The 17,724-nt window shown below is 56.5% G+C and overlaps 1 protein-coding gene across 4 annotated transcripts; it reads left to right on the forward strand.

The window, feature by feature from the left end:
* The first annotated feature begins 1,460 nt into the window (after positions 1 to 1,460).
* Positions 1,461 to 16,817, forward strand: SRF (serum response factor). Of its 4 annotated transcripts, none has more exons than XM_048299230.1 (8): positions 1,461 to 1,986; positions 3,320 to 3,586; positions 8,318 to 8,576; positions 8,914 to 9,093; positions 10,715 to 10,834; positions 11,550 to 11,741; positions 12,269 to 12,345; positions 16,424 to 16,817. In XM_048299230.1, the coding sequence occupies exons 1-8, from the start codon at positions 1,543 to 1,545 to the stop codon at positions 16,547 to 16,549; spliced, it is 1,665 nt and encodes a 554-aa protein (XP_048155187.1). In that variant the 5' UTR covers positions 1,461 to 1,542; the 3' UTR covers positions 16,550 to 16,817. The 4 variants fall into 4 exon arrangements, with proteins under 4 accessions (XP_048155187.1, XP_048155188.1, XP_048155189.1 ...); XM_048299231.1 differs by lacking the exon at positions 16,424 to 16,817 and adding an exon at positions 12,597 to 14,072 and having other exon boundaries at positions 1,464 to 1,986; XM_048299232.1 differs by lacking the exon at positions 8,914 to 9,093 and having other exon boundaries at positions 1,466 to 1,986.
* The last annotated feature ends 907 nt before the right edge of the window (positions 16,818 to 17,724 follow it).

Here is a 17,724-nt window from a genome sequence, read left to right on the forward strand (position 1 = left end):
CACCTGTGCCAGGTGTAGTTTGTGCTCAGCTTGAAGGGAGGGTGGCCAGGGCATGTGATGGGAGGCATGTGAGTTCCAGCAGCCCTGCTGGGAGCTATAAATGGCATGTGTGCTCACTGGAGGAGCATGGCTGGCGGGAGGAGGGGGAGGCAGTGGTGGCACTGAGAGGGGTGTTCGGGTTTGCAGTTACTCCCTTGCTCTGTAGGAGGTTGGCGCTGGGCTGTGGGGGACAGCTGTGAGGGCTGGTGGTGAGCGTGCGTGTCCTCTGAGTGATGAGGCAGATATGGAAAGGGTTTGTGCAAGCGGCAGAGCCCTCCATGGGGTGCCCAGGACACAAAATGGGGCTGTGGCAGGACTGCTGCTGCCAGAGGTGAGGTCTTGCCCTGGGTTGCAGCTCCTGTTTGTAGGACAGGGTGCAGGAGAGCCCTTTTCTCAACTAAGGATTCTCTGTCCTCACAGCTTTGAGCTTGGGGCTGTGCTGTCCCTCCTGCACCTTTGCTGACCCAAGTGCAGTATGCCTTACACACAGTTGTGTGGGCTGTCCCTCTGCCGTGGAGGTGCTGGGTCACACCTGCACAGGTGATGTGACCTGTGCCAAGTGCTTGGAGCCATCTGATGTGCAGAGCCATCGTGGCCATGAGCCGGGGTCTGACCAGCCCCTTCCCACCTGTACAAGTGCTGTGTCCCACCCAGGGATGGCCGTGGTACAGAACCACCTCCTCTCCTCCTCTGGTGAGGGGTGGTTCCTATTAAATGGGAACTCTTTTCCTTCTGGGTAGAGAGCAGCCTGTGCTTCAGCAATGTGTTTTGTGGACGTACCTGCTCAGTTCCGTGCCCTGCACACCCCCGAGCACCCACGTGGCCCCCAGACCCTCTGGGTGCCTCTGCAGCCGCCAGAGACAAATGGACGGCACGTTGTCCCTTGCAGGCTGTGACAACAGCCGGGGTGCAAAGTTGCCTGGAGCAACAGCTGGTGGCAGCGCTGGGAGCCAGGCGGGGTGGCGCGGAGCCCCTCCTGGCTCGACCCCGAGGATGGCGAGGCAGGGAGTCTTGGAGCCACGTGGTGTGTCCCCTACGAGGACCCGCGTGCCTGGAGCTGGCGGTGGGAAGGGAGGCCGAGGCAGGGCTGGCAACGGGGGTGCCCCAGCACTCATTCGCCGCCCCCGGTGCCTCCCCGCCCCGCCGCAGCCCCCGGGCCGAGCGCCCCGCGCCCCGCGCCGGCCGCGCTGTCCCTTTAAGAGCCGCCCTGCGTGTTTCAACCCGGGAGTGACGCGAGCGCATGCAAATCAAACGCCAACTGGCGGCCAATGGGCGCCGGCGCTCGACGGCCGCCAGCCAATGGGGTGGCGCCTCCCGACGGGGCGCCGTCTCGCCCCATATAAGGAGCGCCTTCGCCATAAAAGGCAACATTGTATCGCTTTATATGGGGGCGGCGCGGCGCGGCGGGGGCGGCGGCGGAGCGGGGCCGTGAGCGCGGAGCGCGGCGGGGACATGGCGGGGCCGGCCTGACCCGGCCCGACCCGACCCGCGCTCGCCGCCGCAATGTTGCCGAGCCAGGCCGGGGCCGGGAACGGCGCCGCCGCCGCGCTGGCCCGCGGCTCGGGGCTGGGCCGGTCGCCGGTGCCGCGTGGGGCGAACGGCGGCGGGGCGGCGGCGGGGGCGCCCGGGGGCCGCCTGGAGCGGGAGGCGCTGTACAGCGGCAGCGAGGGCGACTCGGAGTCGGCCGAGGAGGAGGAGCTGGGCGGCGAGCGGCGCGGCGTGAAGCGTGGCCTGGCCGAGGCGGCGGCGGCGGCGGCGGCGGCGGGGCCCGCGGCGGGAGCGGCGGCGGCGGCCGCCTACAGCGGCGGCGGGGGCGGCGGGGCCGTGAGCGGCGCCAAGCCCGGGAAGAAGACGCGGGGCCGGGTGAAGATCAAGATGGAGTTCATCGACAACAAGCTGCGGCGCTACACCACCTTTAGCAAGAGGAAGACCGGCATCATGAAGAAGGTGCGGCCCCGCGACTCCGGCCGGTGCGGGGGGGCGGCCTGGCCCGGGCGGGGATGTCGGCCGGTACCCACCTGTCCGTGGGAGTCCCGGACCGGTCCGAGCGCGGAGCAGGCCGGCGGGCCGTGTCCGGAAACGGCGGCGCCTTCCCCGTCCCGCGGGCGGGACCAGGGGGGGCGGCCCCGGCACCAACCCCTTCCGGGGGGCTGCGCGGGAGCCCCCGGCGGAGCTGCGGGCAGGGAGCTGGGCGGCCGGGAGCGGGAGCCCCCGGGGCCGGGGGAAGTCGGTGTGCTTGGCGGTCCCCAGGCGTGTGATGTGCCCGGGGAGGCCCGTCCCGGTGCGGCGTTCAGCCCCTGGCCGGAGCTGACCGGCGCCCTCGGGCCCCTCGCTGTGAGCCGCCACAAAAACACCGAGTGTTGGGTGGCACAGCTGGACTGCCCTGCCCTATCAAGGGCCTGGTAGGACTGTCTGCTTCGGCCACGGGAGCGACCAACGCCACGTCTCGGCCGGTTCAGAGTGCAATCCGTGTTTCCTGGTGTGCAAAGACGGATTAGAAATTTGGGGGATTATGGATGCTGCTGGCTGATCTGCATCCCTGGTGCTGCTCATAGCATCTTCTGAACAACTGGGTAGTGCTGCATCCCAGCTCAGCTCGGCATCGTGCACCCTAGGAAGGTGGGAATGGGTGTGGGGTGCTGCTGGGCACATCCTGGATGTACGGGACCACGGGACATAGAATGAGGCCATCCTGTCTATAGGAGTTTGTGTGAGACTACTGAGTGTGCAGTGATGGCATATGAAGAGTCACTTCCTGGTCCACAGGTATTCTTAACCTGGGGCATGGTGGCCTTGCTGCAGGGGTGCTTGGGTGCAGCTGTGCTCAGAACTCTGGAGCCTGAGAGGGAAATCTGGGTCGGAGCCTGGAAGGGGTGTTGGTGAGGGGAATGAGGTAGTAGAGACATGTGCCAAGTAACATCACTGAGACGTGAGGTGAGGGAGGCATCCAGACATGTCTGGAGAAGCCAGTGGGATTTCCAGAACGGAGATAATCCCGTGTTCCCATGTTCTCAGACTACTGTGCTGAGGGGACCACTCTACTCCTGGCCTTTTGGCAGGCACATCCCCTAAGGGTGTGCTAAAGGGGATGGGAGCACACCATGGGACAGTTCAACCTGTAGGGAGGGAGCTAGTCTTGGGTTGGTTTTAGGAGCTGAAGCTGGTGTGAAAAGAAGGAAAGCCATTCTGGGAGCGTGGGGACATGCAGGGATGCTTGTCCTGCAGTGTGTGTTGTCCCTGTCACCTGTGACTCCCTATTCTTCCCTTGTCCTGCTGGCAGGCCTATGAGCTCTCCACGCTGACTGGCACTCAAGTCCTGCTGTTGGTGGCCAGCGAGACAGGCCATGTGTACACGTTCGCCACACGGAAGCTGCAGCCCATGATCACCAGTGAGACGGGGAAGGCGTTGATCCAAACATGCCTCAATTCCCCAGACTCGCCCCCACGCTCGGACCCCACCACTGACCAGCGCATGAGTGCCACTGGTTTTGAGGAGACAGACCTCACCTACCAGGTGTCTGAATCAGACAGCAGCGGGGAGACCAAGGTAATGTTCCTGGGCACCCAGGGAGGTGTGGGCTGTGCTGGGAGCCCTGATCATCCCCAGCCCTCTTTAAATAGCAGCGTGGGGAGCTTGAGCATGAGTCCCCTTTTGCTGCGACTGCAGTGAGCTTGTGTCATGTCATCTCAGGTCTGGCTGGCTCCTTGGCTGATGGTAGCGGTGATTGAAAGGGGGAGGGAAGCGGGTGGCAGGTATCCTGGTCCTGGCCCTTGCAGCGTGGCTTCCCACTGGCCCAGCCCACCCCCCTGGCCAGCTTTCAGCACTGTTATCTCTCCCCAGGCGTCTCCATGCTCTCACACTCATTGATAAAAATTTGATTCTGCCTCCATGGCCTTATAAGGCCTGGTTTCCCTCGCCAGAGTCCCTGGCAGGGCCCCTCACATTCCTTATAAGCTGCAGCTGTCTCTTGCTTTGGTGCTGTTTTGGAAGGGGGCAGGGAGGACATGGGGAATGGAAACATTTGGCTGGACAGACCACTTCTGCTCCCTGCCTGTTGTCCCTGCAGACGCTGGCCCTTGCCTGCCCGTGTTACTTGTGGCCTTTTGCCCAGGGTGGCCTGGCTGTGGGTGCAGAGTTGGGCAGAGCCAGCTTTTCTGCTGGAAGGGCCCCGTCTTGTCCCTGCACTCCCTGGCGCTGTTCCTCAAAGCTGTGTCCCATATCCCTGCTGCTTCCTTTGCAGGCTGGTGCTCAGATCCACAGGTGCTTGGAGATGGGAGGCAGGGAGGTTTGTGGTGCAAGGCTGGGATGACATACTGAATTTGGGGCTCTGCCACAGCTTCCCAGGCCTGTGTGCAGTTCCGCTGGGTGCTGGGAATTAGAGCGGCCCTGCTCTACCTGTGCTTGTGTTGTGGGTACCGGGCTTGCTACAAAAGTGTACAACAGCTCTGGTCACGGTGCTGCTGGGTACACTCTATTCTTCAATGTCCACTTCCCCACATCTGTGCAGTGCTGCACCGAGCAAAAGCTTATTGCTGCTGAGCCCTGAGAAACATCAGCAGCCCCAGAGATCCCTGCAGGCAGAGGAGCTGTGGTGGGCCAACGTGTGGTTGGAGTCCCTGTGCTGGAGCCCAGGAGAGTCCCCAGGAATGGTTCCTGCTGATGGGACCCCAGCACCAGTCCTGGCTGTCCCAGTCTGGCATGTCTTCCCTAGGTGCCACTGGTTGCTAGTGTGAGCTGTGCTAGCCCTATGCAGTAGGCAAAGAAGCCTTCTAACAGCAGCAGTCTCTCCTTTGTGCAGCCTGTGTTTGTAAGGACTTGTGCCTCCTGGGCTTCTCCTGGATGAAAAGGCAAGTCCTGTGGGCATTTTGTAATGAGACAAATTACCTGTCCCTGGTATGAGACTTGTCCACATCATATCCCTTTGTACTCTTCCCGGAAGTACTGCTAGTTGGCCCCAAGGGAACTGTGCCCTCGGGATGCAGTTGATCTGCAGAGGCCTTCTTAACACAACTTCTCTTTTCTCACTATCTGATGCAACCTTGAAAGCTCCATCCCAGTGCTAGTGCTTAGTGTGGGGTGCCTTGTGGCCACAGCCAGCATTTGACATGAGGCTGGAGGAGCCCTATGGCCCTGTCTCCTTCTTGACATTCTGACTAAATCCACCCCTGGCCAGCTGAGACTTCTTGTCGTGGCAAGCCCTGGGGCTGGGGACAGGGGCTGTCCTGTTGTGCCTTCTGCAGGCCTGGAAGCCTGGTTGGTGCTCGAGCAGAGACCAGCTCAATTCAGATAGACCAAGAAGTCTTCTGAGGAGTGGGTGGTGCACAGGGGTGGGTTTCAGGTGCCTCACTATCAGGAGATTCAGTGCCTGGACTATCAGGTCCAGCCATATGGGATGCTCCAAAAGACTCCCTGGCCTTCCTGTGTGAACTCTGCTTCCCAGATCTCTGTATGGACAAAGCCTGCTTGTGTCCAGTGCTGCAGTGGAGTGGGAAGACAGTGCGGCCAGGCTGTCACCTGCAGTCAGCACCCTGCTGGTTATTCCTCCGTGCTACACCATCAGCAGCTCTGAAATCCTCCTGCTGTGCTGGACCCAAACTCCCTGCTGTGGTGCTGGGATTGGGACATGATGATACCTCTCTCATCTTTTGCAGGCCCCAAATGACACTGCCTGTGTGCAGTCACCTGCATGTGCTTGTGTGGGAAAGGATATTTTGGAGGGAGCTCAGGGGCTCTGGATTGGGGTGAGAGCATGGGAGTAGCCCTGATCTGGTCATCTTTCTGGAGTGGGAGAATGTGGGACTTTCTGCCACATCTGGAATGCAGGCCAGGTGTTGGAGACCAGATTGGGATTCCTATATACCTCCAAGGCCTGTTGTCATGCTACACCTGCGTAATTAATTCTGTCTAGGGGACCGTGCTGAACAGCATCACGTCAGGCAGTCCCTAAAAGCTGTGGAGTGGGATCATTTCTGTCCCCAAGACCCTACTGTGGTCCAGGATGGGCATCAGCTGGCCTGGTCTGTGCCCTGTGGCTTATGCTGCAAAGCAGTGGTCTGGGTCTGGGCAGACACCTGCTGCACACTCCTTCCACAGACACTGCTCTGCACACTGAGGTTTGCACTGAGCTGTGGTGGGGAATGGATATGCAGCTGGATCAGGAAGGGAAGGGCTTTCAGGGCTGCTGTCTGCCTCAGGGTTTGTCCGTGGCCCCTTAGGTAATGTCTGCTGAAGTGACCCATGACTTGCCTTATGCATGTAGTCTGGGCTTTGCAGGGTGCCCAGGGCATTGCTGAGGCATATCAGACAGTCATGAGGAGATGGCAATGGGTGTCCAATCTCAAGTTTCTCCCAGCTCTCTTTCTGTATTGGGAGCTGTTGCTGCAGCCCAAGAGAAACACAATAAAGATGGGAGGAATCCGAGTCTCGCCTGTGTCAGAATAGGGAGGGCAGAGATGGGATGTGCATGATTCAAGTTTGTTGTCACAGCATCTTTCCCAAGCACCTTTGCTTTATACTGAGGTTTGTCCTTGTGCTTCTAGGAACTTTCTAGGATGCTTTCTCCAGGCCTGGGAGTATGGAGTATGACTGGGTGCTAAGTGCCCTGGCTGCTTTGGGCTGTATCTCACGGGTATGCTGCTTTAGGGCTGTAGCTGGGGATGAGGAACCCTGGCTTTTCCAACTGGGAACAGCACCTGTCCTGCCCAACTCTGCTCTGGCTCACTAGTGGGCTGGGGAGAGCTCTGCCCTGTCACCCACGTGGGGAGGGCACCCACAGCCTCCCATGTCCCATGTGGGATGGCAGGAGTTTGTGGTTGAGCTAATGGAAAGTGCCTCTGCTGGGCTTTGCTCTGTTATCACGTGCCTCTTCTAATTTGGACTTCAGGGACTTTGGTGCCAAGGCAGAGGGGTGTTGCTCTCCTCCCTCCCTGGGCCCTGGGGCACGACTGAGTGCCTGGGATTGGATCCCCCTGTCCAAAATGGGCTGCCTTCCCTTTTTTAGCTGTTCGTTGAGCTGTGAATTCCTTGCTCCTGGCAGCTTGACAAGCTGGGAACAAGGCTTAGCACGTGGGAGAGCTGGGCCCACCAGCTGCAGTGGGAGGGGTGGGAGTGTGGCAGCCTTAACTCTTCCCAGGCATGCTGGCAGCTGTGTCAGGGCATGGGGACAGCAGGTCACCTGTGGTCTGTGACATGGGTTCCTGTGAAGCAGCGCATTCTCAGTGCGTTCTTGGCCAGATGAGCAGGGCAGGAGAGGAGTCATGGGCACCCTGGGTATTCCAAAGGGGATTTTGGGGATGGAGGCACATTAGGTGAAGTGTGACTGCCAGAGGCAGCAGGAATCATGCTGGGCTTGGTTGGTTCCTGCAGATCCAAGGCACATCCAGCCACATGCTTTGTGGCTGTGGAAACTAGCATGTTACTGCAGCCTGGCACACACATTCCTCCCTTGTTCCCAGATCTGGGATGCCAGTCTCTCAGGCTAGTGTTGACCCAGCACAGAGCCCTTTTCCTGGTGCTCAGCTCCTCTTGGCAATGCTGTCCTTGGACAGGCACGGAGCTCTGACGCTCCTTGCAGGACTGTGCTGGCTGTAGTGAACACATGGGGTCCTTTGGAAGCATTTGCCTCATGCCCATCTCCTGGCAGTGGATTGGCAAATAGGTGCTTCCTACAGTCAGGTTCTCCTGGCCTCCGCTCCAGGAGAAGCGTGGAGGCATTCCCCAGGACCTGCCAAAGCTGCCATCAGGGCTGGGTTTGGGCCTCCCTGGTGTCCAGGTTTGCCTTTAGTCACCTCTCCCCTGTCACTTCCAGTGTACAGCTGCCTTTAAGACCCAGCTCTCAGCTTGTTCTTGGTCGTGTGTTTCCTGCCTTAAGGGAAGTGGTGTGTGTTCCTGACAGGAGACTGCATGCCTTTATGTTTGTCCCTGCAAGGGCTGCTTTTGCCTAGTGTGTGCCAAAAAGAGGCTATTCTCCTCTTAGACATTTTGGGGACTCCTGGGGAGGGGAAGGGTTGCTTTGTCCCCTGGTGTGTTGTGGGGAAGGCTCTCAGGGGACCTGTGTGGCCCTGGGCCTGCCTCCAAAGTTTATGCTGAGCTCCCTCCAGCTCTCCTCATGTTTGTACAAGCAACTCTTCTCTGCTCCCCTGGCTCTGCTCCATGTGCTGGCAGCAGGCTGTGGGGGGTATGGTTTGGCAAGGGGATGCAGCCTACGGAGCCTGGTTTGGTCTCATGGGCAGATGTCTCATGGGCTGGTCCAAGCTGTCACAATCTTTCCTTTTGCAGGATGCCCTGAAACCCGCGTTCACCGTCACCAACCTGCCGGGAACAACGTCCATCCAGACAGCCCCGACCACCTCGACCTCCATGCAGGTCAGCAGTGGCCCGTCATTCCCCATCACTAATTACCTGGCGCCAGTGTCTGCCAGCATCAGCCCCAATGCCGTCACCAGTGCCAACGGGACAGTGCTGAAGACTACTGGAGCCAGTGCAGTGACGTCTGGGGGCCTCATGCCGATACCCACTGGCTTCACCCTCATGTCAGGTCAGTGCCTTTAGGGACTGAGGACTGCATCCGTCCATCTTTGCACCTGGAGTCTGTTGCTGTTCTCTCCAGGGGAGAGGGGACCTAGTGGCAGAAGGGAAGCAGAGTGGTTGCTGCTGTAAGGTGAGCCTGGCTGTGATTCTGTGCTCAAACCCAGCCAGGCCAGTGGCTGGAGAAGGGTCATGTAGTGACTGGTTCTTTAGAGTGCTACCAGCTGGCCCTGCTGCTGGGAGGTGGCAGGGAGCTGAGCTGGAACCCCAGGGCAGCACCAAGAAGCCTGGAGGGAGTGAAAAGAGCTGGTGGTGACAAAGCCTTTCTTTCTCCCTCCTCTCGGCAGGTGCTTCCCTTTCTCCGGGGACCCCTACCATTCCTCTCACTCAGTTACAGCCGCACTCCCTGGCTCTTTCCAGCCAGCAGGGCCAGGTGGTCACGGGTACAGCTGGACAGCTGCAGCAGGCACAGCAGACAGTCTTCCACTTCCCTGCCAGAGCTGGAGGGCAGATTGTGTCGCTGACAGGTCAGCACTCGCTTCTCCTCCACTTGCTAGAGATGGGGGGATGGAGGTGTCTGTGGGGGTCCTGGGCCTGGCCACAGAGCTGACCCCTGAGGTGGGAGCACAGAGGAGGCAGAGCACAGGGAACCCTGGCTGTGGCTGCTGGGGAGAGATGGGAAGACAGGGCAGAAGATGCTTGACATAGGCAGGAGCAGCATCCTGGGGGATGCAGACCAAGAGAAGCAGCGGATTTTCAGTCTCATGCCCCAGGGCTTGGCCTGTGGCTAACAAATGGAGAGGAGACAGGTCCTTAGTGCAGCTGTGCTGAGGCTGAACTGTGCTGCTGGAAGTGGTGGAGGGATAGCACAGGGGCTCAGGTGCCCAGTGGTTGTTTATTGAGTGCTGGCTTTTGGCTCTGAGCAGCTGCCCTTGCTTCTGTGTTTGTGTCTGCAGTCAGCCACCGAACTACGGTGCAGAGGATAGGTTAGGGGAGACCCAGAATAGAGGAGTGGTGCTGCTGTGCTGCCTTGTGTGCATTGTCCTTTGTAGGAATTTCTTCTTGTTCTGAGTTAAGGCTCTCCAGGTGTTTGTTCTGGGGCTGGACATGTTCCTGGATGGAGTTTCAGAGTAGAGCTAGGCTCTCCTTTGCATCCATCATCTGAGTGACACAGTATTTCTTGTGTCCTGCCTGTTTGTGCCCAAGTCCATTACTCTGATAACTTCTGTGCTTTCTTGGAATGCTTAAGGCTCCTGGGGGCCCTGGAAGACATCAGGCTTCCATTCAAGGGCACTGGATTTCCCTTGTGATCTGGCGGAGCTAGGAGAATAACTGATGTGTGTCTCTGGGGTGTGATGTGTGGGGAAATGCCCAGTCTGAGCAAGGTGACCAGTGATTCTTGCTCTCTGGCATCCCTTCTGGAAGAGCTCTCTGGCTCTTCCCTCTGGAGGCAGGACTTCAGCCTTAGGAGAGCTTTCTGTGCCAAGCTCTGTTTCTGGATCTGAAGTACTTTGCAGGGAGTGGTCTGGGACAGAGGCTGTGTGGCCCCTGCAGCTCTGGGATGCACACCTTGAGACCAGGTGCTCTCTAATCCCTGTGTAGGGCACTTTACTGTCCTTAAGGTCACAGGTGGGGTGAGAGCTGCACCCTGAGTGCCCTGTGGAGGATGGAGCTGGGCTCCAGAGTGTGAAGGCAGCAGAGCCCAGCTGGTGTGGGCATTTGGGCTCTTGTGGTTCCACTCGGTGCAGTAAGGTGATGCTTGCAGGGCTGGCTAAGCCCTGGGGAGAGAAGGCTGGGCCCTCTCCTCCCAACATCTATTCTGTGTTTTGGTGGAGTCAGGAATGACAAGGAAGGTCCCGAATGTTCCTGAACCATGGCTGAGAGTTGGGCAAAAGCTGTTGTGGCCTTTTCTTCACTCTTGGAGCTTTGTAGGCCAGTTAAGCCCTTCTTGGCCCATGTGCCAGGAAGGAGCAGGTTTTGGTCTCTGGTTTCTGCCATGAACTGCTTTTGGGTAGCCTCCCCCAGTGCAGCACAGAGTGGTGCTGTGGAGCCGTGTGCAGCCAGAGAAGAACTGGGGGGCTTTCAAGTGGCCCAGAGCTCCTGTATCCCTGTGGAGCCACAGGCTCATGGGCTCCTCTCTCTCCCCAGGTGGTACCATGGCTCAGCAGGTTCCAGTCCAGGCAATCCAGGTGCACCAGGCACCGCAGCAAACGTCTCCCTCTAGTGACAGCAGCACTGACCTTACCCAGACCTCTTCCAGCGGAACAGGTATTGGTAACCACCTTCTGTCTGCCTTCCTAACCACTGCTGAAAACCACCCGCACCAGGAGGCCTCATGCCTGCTCCCTGCCCAGCTTCCTTCTTCAGGCTGACTTATCCAAGCCTTTCTGACAGCTTCCCCGGGTGTATTCATCCCTGTTGCCAGCTCCTGTGCTACACTGTATCTCAGTAGATGCTGCTGGGCCTAGGGCACCTTCTGAGGGATTTCAGAGCCTCTCCAGATACACTATCTGCTCTCACTTGCAGCATGGAGCTGGGAACTGGTTGCTCAGTTCTCAGGGGGTTTCTTAGTGAGCCAACATTGCCTCTAGCACAAGGCATTGGCTCACATCTGCTTGAGACTTTTACTGTCTATGCAGAAGACATCTCTTTGTCAGCAAAATCTGAGTTCAGATACCTGGATGCAGGCTGAATCTAGTTCAACAGCTGTGTTAAGGGCTCCTCACGGAAGCAAGATACAAGTTGAATTTAGTCCTGGGATGTTTGGCTCCTGTGTTTCCCTGTCCCTTCATACTCATGAAAGGAGAGGTTTGAGCTCTCCTGCTTGATCTCTGGGGCTTTTGCCCAAGAGCTTGGGAGACAAAGATGAGTATCTCCATGCACCGTGCTTCAGCACAGCATGGCTGGGGTAGAGGTGCTGAGCAGGCAGGTGAGCGTGGCAGGTTCCATTTGTGTGCTCACGTGTCGTCTGTCCTGGTGGCAGTGACCCTCCCAGCGACCATCATGACGTCGTCTGTGCCAACCACCGTGGGCGGCCACATGATGTACCCCAGCCCGCACGCGGTGATGTACGCGCCCACCTCCGGCCTCGCCGACGGCGGGCTCGCGGTGCTCAACGCTTTCCCACAGGCGCCCTCAGCGATGCAGGTGTCCCACGGCCAGGTCCAGGATCAGGGTAAGGCAGCTGTCCAGGTCACTGCTCCCTGAGAGTGCACTGACACCCAGGTTTTTCTCATCCCACGTGTATTTATGCTGTATGTTAATTGCAAAGGGTTTTCTTCGCAGCAGTCCTAGTGGCTCCACAAAGGCCTGGCAAGGGCGGTGCTCAGTGTGTGTTTTTAGGTCTTGCCATTCTCTTGTGCAAAGGATTGTATGAGCTGTTGATGGGTAAAATGGCTGAGGGTTTCTGGGATGGGCAGCATGTGGGGCAGGCAGCAGAGGGAGCCAGGAGGCTCTGGAGAGGATATGTGCTTGCATGAGGGGGCAAAGTAGCATGAAGCCACATGGACACGACTTGGATTGAGGCCTTGTGCTGGCTTCTCCCAGCACTTGGAAAACTAGTGCATGTGGCTTTCTTCTGGAATGTCTCCATGTGTGCAAATAGGCAGCTTGTCCTTAAGTAGCTCCATGGAGCTCAGAGAAAGGATCCATGGGGGAGCACTGCTTAAGGGACAGTGTCATTTGTGCTTCTCTCTGTGGCAGGTGGCGTCCCCCAGGTGTTCCTGACGGCCCCATCAGGCACGGTTCAGATCCCAGTCTCAGCTGTCCAGCTTCACCAGGTAGGCACAGAGTAGTACTTGTAGGTGTTCAGGGGTTGTTCTTGCTCTTCTTCTGCCTGCACATCCTTTGGGTGTCTGGGCAGACCTGTCTGGGTAGGATCAATCCTCAGGTCTGGGAAAGCGGTCTTGGGTGAGGGAGTCTTGTCCTCCTTGGACAGGTGCCCGGGAAGGACAGTGCCCCCCAGGCTGCTGGCACACAGGGTCTCAGGGTGTGCTGTCCCCCAGTGGTTCCTCCTCCCTTCTCTCTCTAGATGGCTGTCATCGGGCAGCAGAGCAGCAGTGGCAGCAGCCTGACGGAGCTGCAGGTGGTCAACTTGGACACCTCACACAGCGCCAAGAGTGACTGAGAGGCCTCTGCTGCCGGCCTTCTGTTTCTGGCTTGTCGTGCCAGTGTCGGGGCTGGCAGCAACTCCTTCTCGTACAGACTGCACCAGTTATTTATTGTTGCCTTTTCACGTTTCCTTCATCCACACATGCACACACACACACGCACTCACCCACCCCCACACACACAGGCATGCGCGTGGGGCTGCAGGACCCACCCGGGGTGGAGCCGTGCTGGGGCCATGCAGGGCTTGGGGCATTTGGATGCTGCAATAGCTGTGCTTGTCTCACGCCAGCCAAAGAAACTTGTCTCTTGAGGGGAGGATTGCTCTGCACTGTAAATAAATATTGCAGGCCATTCCCAGCTGGAGGCTCTGGCTCCTTCTGGGTGCTCTGAGTCACCTTGCCCATGAGTATTTACTCTGCGTGGGGCTCAGCTTAGACCCGGAGCCATCGTGCAGGTGCAGCTTGGAGCAGAGTGGGTTGTGGCTGTGCTGCTGGCCTCAGCAATGTGCCTTTGTGGGGGTGACAGGTCCTGGCCGCAGCAACTCACCCTGGGCTCCGGACAGGAGAGAGGGGCCAGCTTGCATGTGCATCTCTGGGCCTGCATGCCCTCTCCCCGGGGGGCTGGGCACAGCCGGTGGCACGTGGCCCTGTCCTCCTTGTATGCACTACAGTGAGCCCTCCACCCTCAGTGCCTCCTCGCTGGGCTGCCTGGCAGATTTTCAGCCTGACTGGCCCTGCCCCGGCGGCTGCCCTTGCACGGATGAGGTGGTCGGTAGATGCCCAGGAACACAAAGGTGCCCTGGAGAGCTCCTCAGGGGCCCTGTGCTCTGCTCAGCCCCACACTCTCAGCCCTCGCACTGCTTCTGGACTCCATACACCCAGGGGAACGTGGCTGGGTCTTTCCTACATCCCCCTGCAGCTCCAGCCAGCGCTTTCTAAATTTCTGTGTCTGATGCAAGGTGGAGAAACAACTCAAATGTCAAAGGGAAGAGCCCATGGGGCACTGAGCTGCTGGGCAGGTGGCAGGCTCTTCCTCTGAGCACCAGGGTGACCTGCAGGCCATCCTGGGCTGTGGGGGAGCAGCTGTGATGCCTGTACAGGCTCAGCTAGGCTGGGGGAGAAGGGCTGGGGCATGCTTGGTCCTGCATGGGAGTTGCTGTGAATGGCTCTGCTACCTAGCCCTGTCCCTGGAGGGAGAGTGAGCAAGTGAGAGAAGCTGCTGAATCCTTAGGGGAAGAAGCAGCTACTGTAACTTTTTTTTTTTTTTTTTAAGTTAAAGACAAAAGAAGCCTTGGAGAAAAAAAAAAAAAAGAAAAAAAAGAAAATTACTTTATTTTTCTAAGTGTTAAACTCAGTATTTATGTAATTCTTTAAGGAATAAAAGTTTGGCTCCTGTACAGTTTTAATGGGGTTTGTACCAGGGGGATGGGAGAGGGGTGGGTGGGCGGGCATGGAGGCAGGAAAGGGGCCTTGCTTTTGAGTTTGTATTGTAACCTTGGACATGTTCCCTCAGCATTAGCGTTTAAGCTGCACTCTCCATCCACCAGCATGTGCCAGGGATCAAGCTGAACCGAGTGGGATGCTTGTTTCCTACTTATCTGTAATGAGGACTTCATACCCACGATTTTGGGCTTAATGGGCAGAAGGCAAGTGAAGCAGTGGCTCGTCTCTGGAAGTGGGAAACCCATTTCTCAGAAGCAGGGAGTTTGCAGTGTGCCCAGGAGCCAGAGGTGGGCTGGGTTTTCTTACCACCACCCTGTTCCCTTCTGGTCCAGGGACCTACAGCTGTTGTGTCACTGCTCTTGGTGCAGAGCAGTGCTGCCTGTGACTGCCTAAGGGATATGGGCATCCCCACTCCTCCCTGTGGTGAGTGACCAGCAGTGGCTAATCCCTGTTCTCCCTGCTTGCTGTGCAGGCAGCATCTCCTGAACTCCTGGCTGACGATCTGGGCTGCAGTTCCCCTTCTACAGCCGTTCTGCAGCACACAGATGCGGACAGGTCCCCTCCAAGCTCCCAGCGCAAAGAATTCCCAGAAGGGTCTTTCAGCCCTTGATCTGTTAGCAGCCTGGGAAGGGCTTGTGGGGAGTGTGGTGGCCCATCTGGTGAGGGTGACATTGCATGCTGCCCCCCCATAGAATTCTTGCTCTAAGAGTGATGCAAACCCTGCAGCTCAGAGCATGTGGGAGTGCTGAGCCGTGTCCCGTGGCTTGGTGTAGGAAAACTGCTCAGTGATGCTTCCAAAACAATGTAGGTACTTAGGAGTTCATCCAGGGAGAAGCGTGGGGGTCAGAGTTTGTGTTGTCCTTTGCCCCAGCACATCAGTGTGGCCTGGCTTTGCTCTGCTTTGCTTCTGCTGGCACTGTGGAGCAGAGCTGTTGGGCCAGAATGGCAGGAGAGCCCCTGCTGCTACAGGGTGTCTGACTGTGTCCCCTCCCTGGCTCCCCAAAGGCAACTGCTGGTTAAACGCTAATGGTGTATTTTATTTAAGTGCAGACTTGTAAGAACACTTGTGTATCAGGGATGAAATGGCATTTATTGTGTGGTGACATTTTTAGTTCATTTTACTGGTTTGAGGGGTGTGTGTGCGCGTGTGTGTGTGTGTGTGTACGCATAAGTGTGTGTGGGATTATTTTTTTTTTCCCTCCAGTTTCCAGGGTTGTGTTTCTGGAAGGATGTGGAAGTAATCACAGTACTATGTACAGAGCTTTCTTTTGTATTAAAAAAAAATTTACTCTTTCAATAAATGTTATCATTTTGTGCACAGATTTGGGATCTTGACCATGCTTTGCGGGAGGCGATGACGCACACCTTAGGGCCAACAAATGGGGATCAGGGGCAGATTTCTGCACCTGCTTGTGTACTGAGGAGGATGGGGAGCTGTCTGAGCATGACATGGCAAAGAGGGGCTCTTTGCAAAAGTCTCCATCCCTACTGCCTCCTGCACAGGTTATTCCTGACCACCTGGACTTATCCTCTGGAGTCCCAGCTAATGTGTGGGCCAGAGAGGGCCAGTGCCTGACAGCAGGGCTGTGAGGGCTGTCCTTCCTGAAAGCTCTGGAACGATGTCCCTGGTGAGAGCAGGGCAGGGTGTCAGAAGAGAAGTGAAAACCAGGAATGAGGAGGAACGGGGAATTTTGAAAAAGAATTGTTCTAATTCATGGGTGTCAGTAGGGAGGAGCAATAGGGAGACAGTTAAATTCTGTGCAGAAAATTGCTGTGAGAAGATACGGTGATATTCAAAATATCTGGAGAGACATTACTTAAAGTCAGGCAGAGGCCTAGAAGCCAGATCAAGGACACATGGAGGCTCAGTAAAGTGTCTAAAGGTGTGAGTAAAACCGAAGGCAGAGGGGCTCATTACAATCACAAAAGGGCTGCTGGGGCCAGAGTATGCTAGCAAAAAATGCAACTGCTGGCCACTCGATAGCATCAGGTCCTGGAGCAGATGCCAGTATAGTGTGAGGAAAGCTTAGCACTGATAAAAGTGTGCAGTTTGGAGAAAATACCTCAGGAAGGGAAAAGATTGTACAGAAAGTGCTTAGGAGCAAAACACACCTGAAATGACTCCTCATTAGGAAGTGAGGTGCTTTCACTTTTACACCACAACCAGCCCCATGCCTACACAGGTGTAGCTTGTGGTTCAGCACCACAAACCCCCTTCCAGCACAAACAATCCCATGTCACTTGAGCACTGGGGGCTCTGTGTCACCATGGAGCAAGATACCACAGATACAATCTTTATTTTTAGGATAAATGGACCTACCAAGCACAGTGTTGCGACGATCAGAGCAAAGACATAAGCAGGCCACATGAACACCACAGAAAACCTCGTCACAAAAAAGAAGTCTTGGTAGTGAATGGGGAAGGAAAATGACCTATTAATTGAGAACACAGAGATTCCAAGAGCAATGGGATTCTGGAAAGAGAGCATCAATAGCATCAACAGAAATTTACATGTACTAATGGAGAAATCAAGCTCGGAAATACAAACATTTGCAGTCTACCATTGGTGCCACAGGTTTAGAGGATGGTCTCCACAAACTGATGCAGCACTGCACTGTTTCATCCAGCCTATAATTAATTGCAATTATGTTGTTTGGATTAACTGCTGATTGCTATTGTAAAACATGGAAATTATCTAATCCGTTGTATTAGTACTGAGGGTAGAAATTAGGTTGGGCACATACAAGTTGCTCCAGGATCAAATAAGAAAGCAAAGTCTCATCCAGTTAGCTGATGATTTTAATGTTTGTTTATAATTTAAAATAAGTAAGTGTTATCAGACTGATAGAAACCTGCACCTCAAGGAAAGGAAGTATGGGCAAAGGATAAGAATTTAGATTTTATGGTGTGGGCATTTCAGATCAGTGTGACACCAAAGCTGGAAAGGAACTGGAAATAGGCCAAACTTGTGTGCATCTGGCTTCAACTGGTTCTCCAGCAACACTGAGAACAGGGCAGTCTCAGAGCCCCAAAACTGCTGGGAGCCAGCACAGCTGTCACTGAAGCCAATTGGGTGGATGGAGGGTGGGTGCAGGGCTGGAACCACCCCAGGGCCATGGGCCTGACATTGCTGCACTGTAATTCTTGATTAATGGTGCATTTGCAGTAATAATATTAGCGCTGACATGACATGCTTTTAGCCTTCCTGCCACCCATCCTGCTACAGCCCTTGATGAAGACAATTAATCACCAGAGAAATGGTACCAACACACAGCACAACATTACCACGTTACCAAAAAGCAGCTCGCTCTAGCAGATGCACTCTTCAGCTCACAGCCTCCATTTGTTCTCGTTTCTAATATTAGCCAGGGGAATCAGAAGATATTCCAACCTTTCATGGTTTTCCACTGCTCACCACCGTTCCTGGTGTGCAGCCGCTGTGGGGGATCGGCAGCTTTGTGACCCATGGCCGCAGACAGGCCCCTGCGCTCTGGTGCCAGCTCAGGCCTGAAGCCTCTTTGGGAGCCGTGAGATGTCCTGAGGGACCCGTGTGGGGCAGCCAGCAGTGTCCTTGTGGCACATTCCCAATGGTATCCTGGGCTGCAT

Source organism: Corvus hawaiiensis, chromosome 3 (assembly GCF_020740725.1).
Source record: "Corvus hawaiiensis isolate bCorHaw1 chromosome 3, bCorHaw1.pri.cur, whole genome shotgun sequence".
In the NCBI taxonomy this organism is placed as follows: Eukaryota; Metazoa; Chordata; class Aves; order Passeriformes; family Corvidae; genus Corvus; species Corvus hawaiiensis.

Excerpts from the sequence above, each read along its gene's own strand:
- SRF (XM_048299230.1), top strand. The coding sequence starts at position 1,543 with ATGTTGCCGAGCCAGGCCGGGGCCGGGAACGGCGCCGCCGCCGCGCTG. Across the intron at positions 10,835-11,549 it reads GACCTCTTCCAGCGGAACAG|TGACCCTCCCAGCGACCATC; the intron begins GTATTGGTAACC and ends TCCTGGTGGCAG. Across the intron at positions 12,346-16,423 it reads CAGCTGTCCAGCTTCACCAG|GATAAATGGACCTACCAAGC; the intron begins GTAGGCACAGAG and ends CTTTATTTTTAG.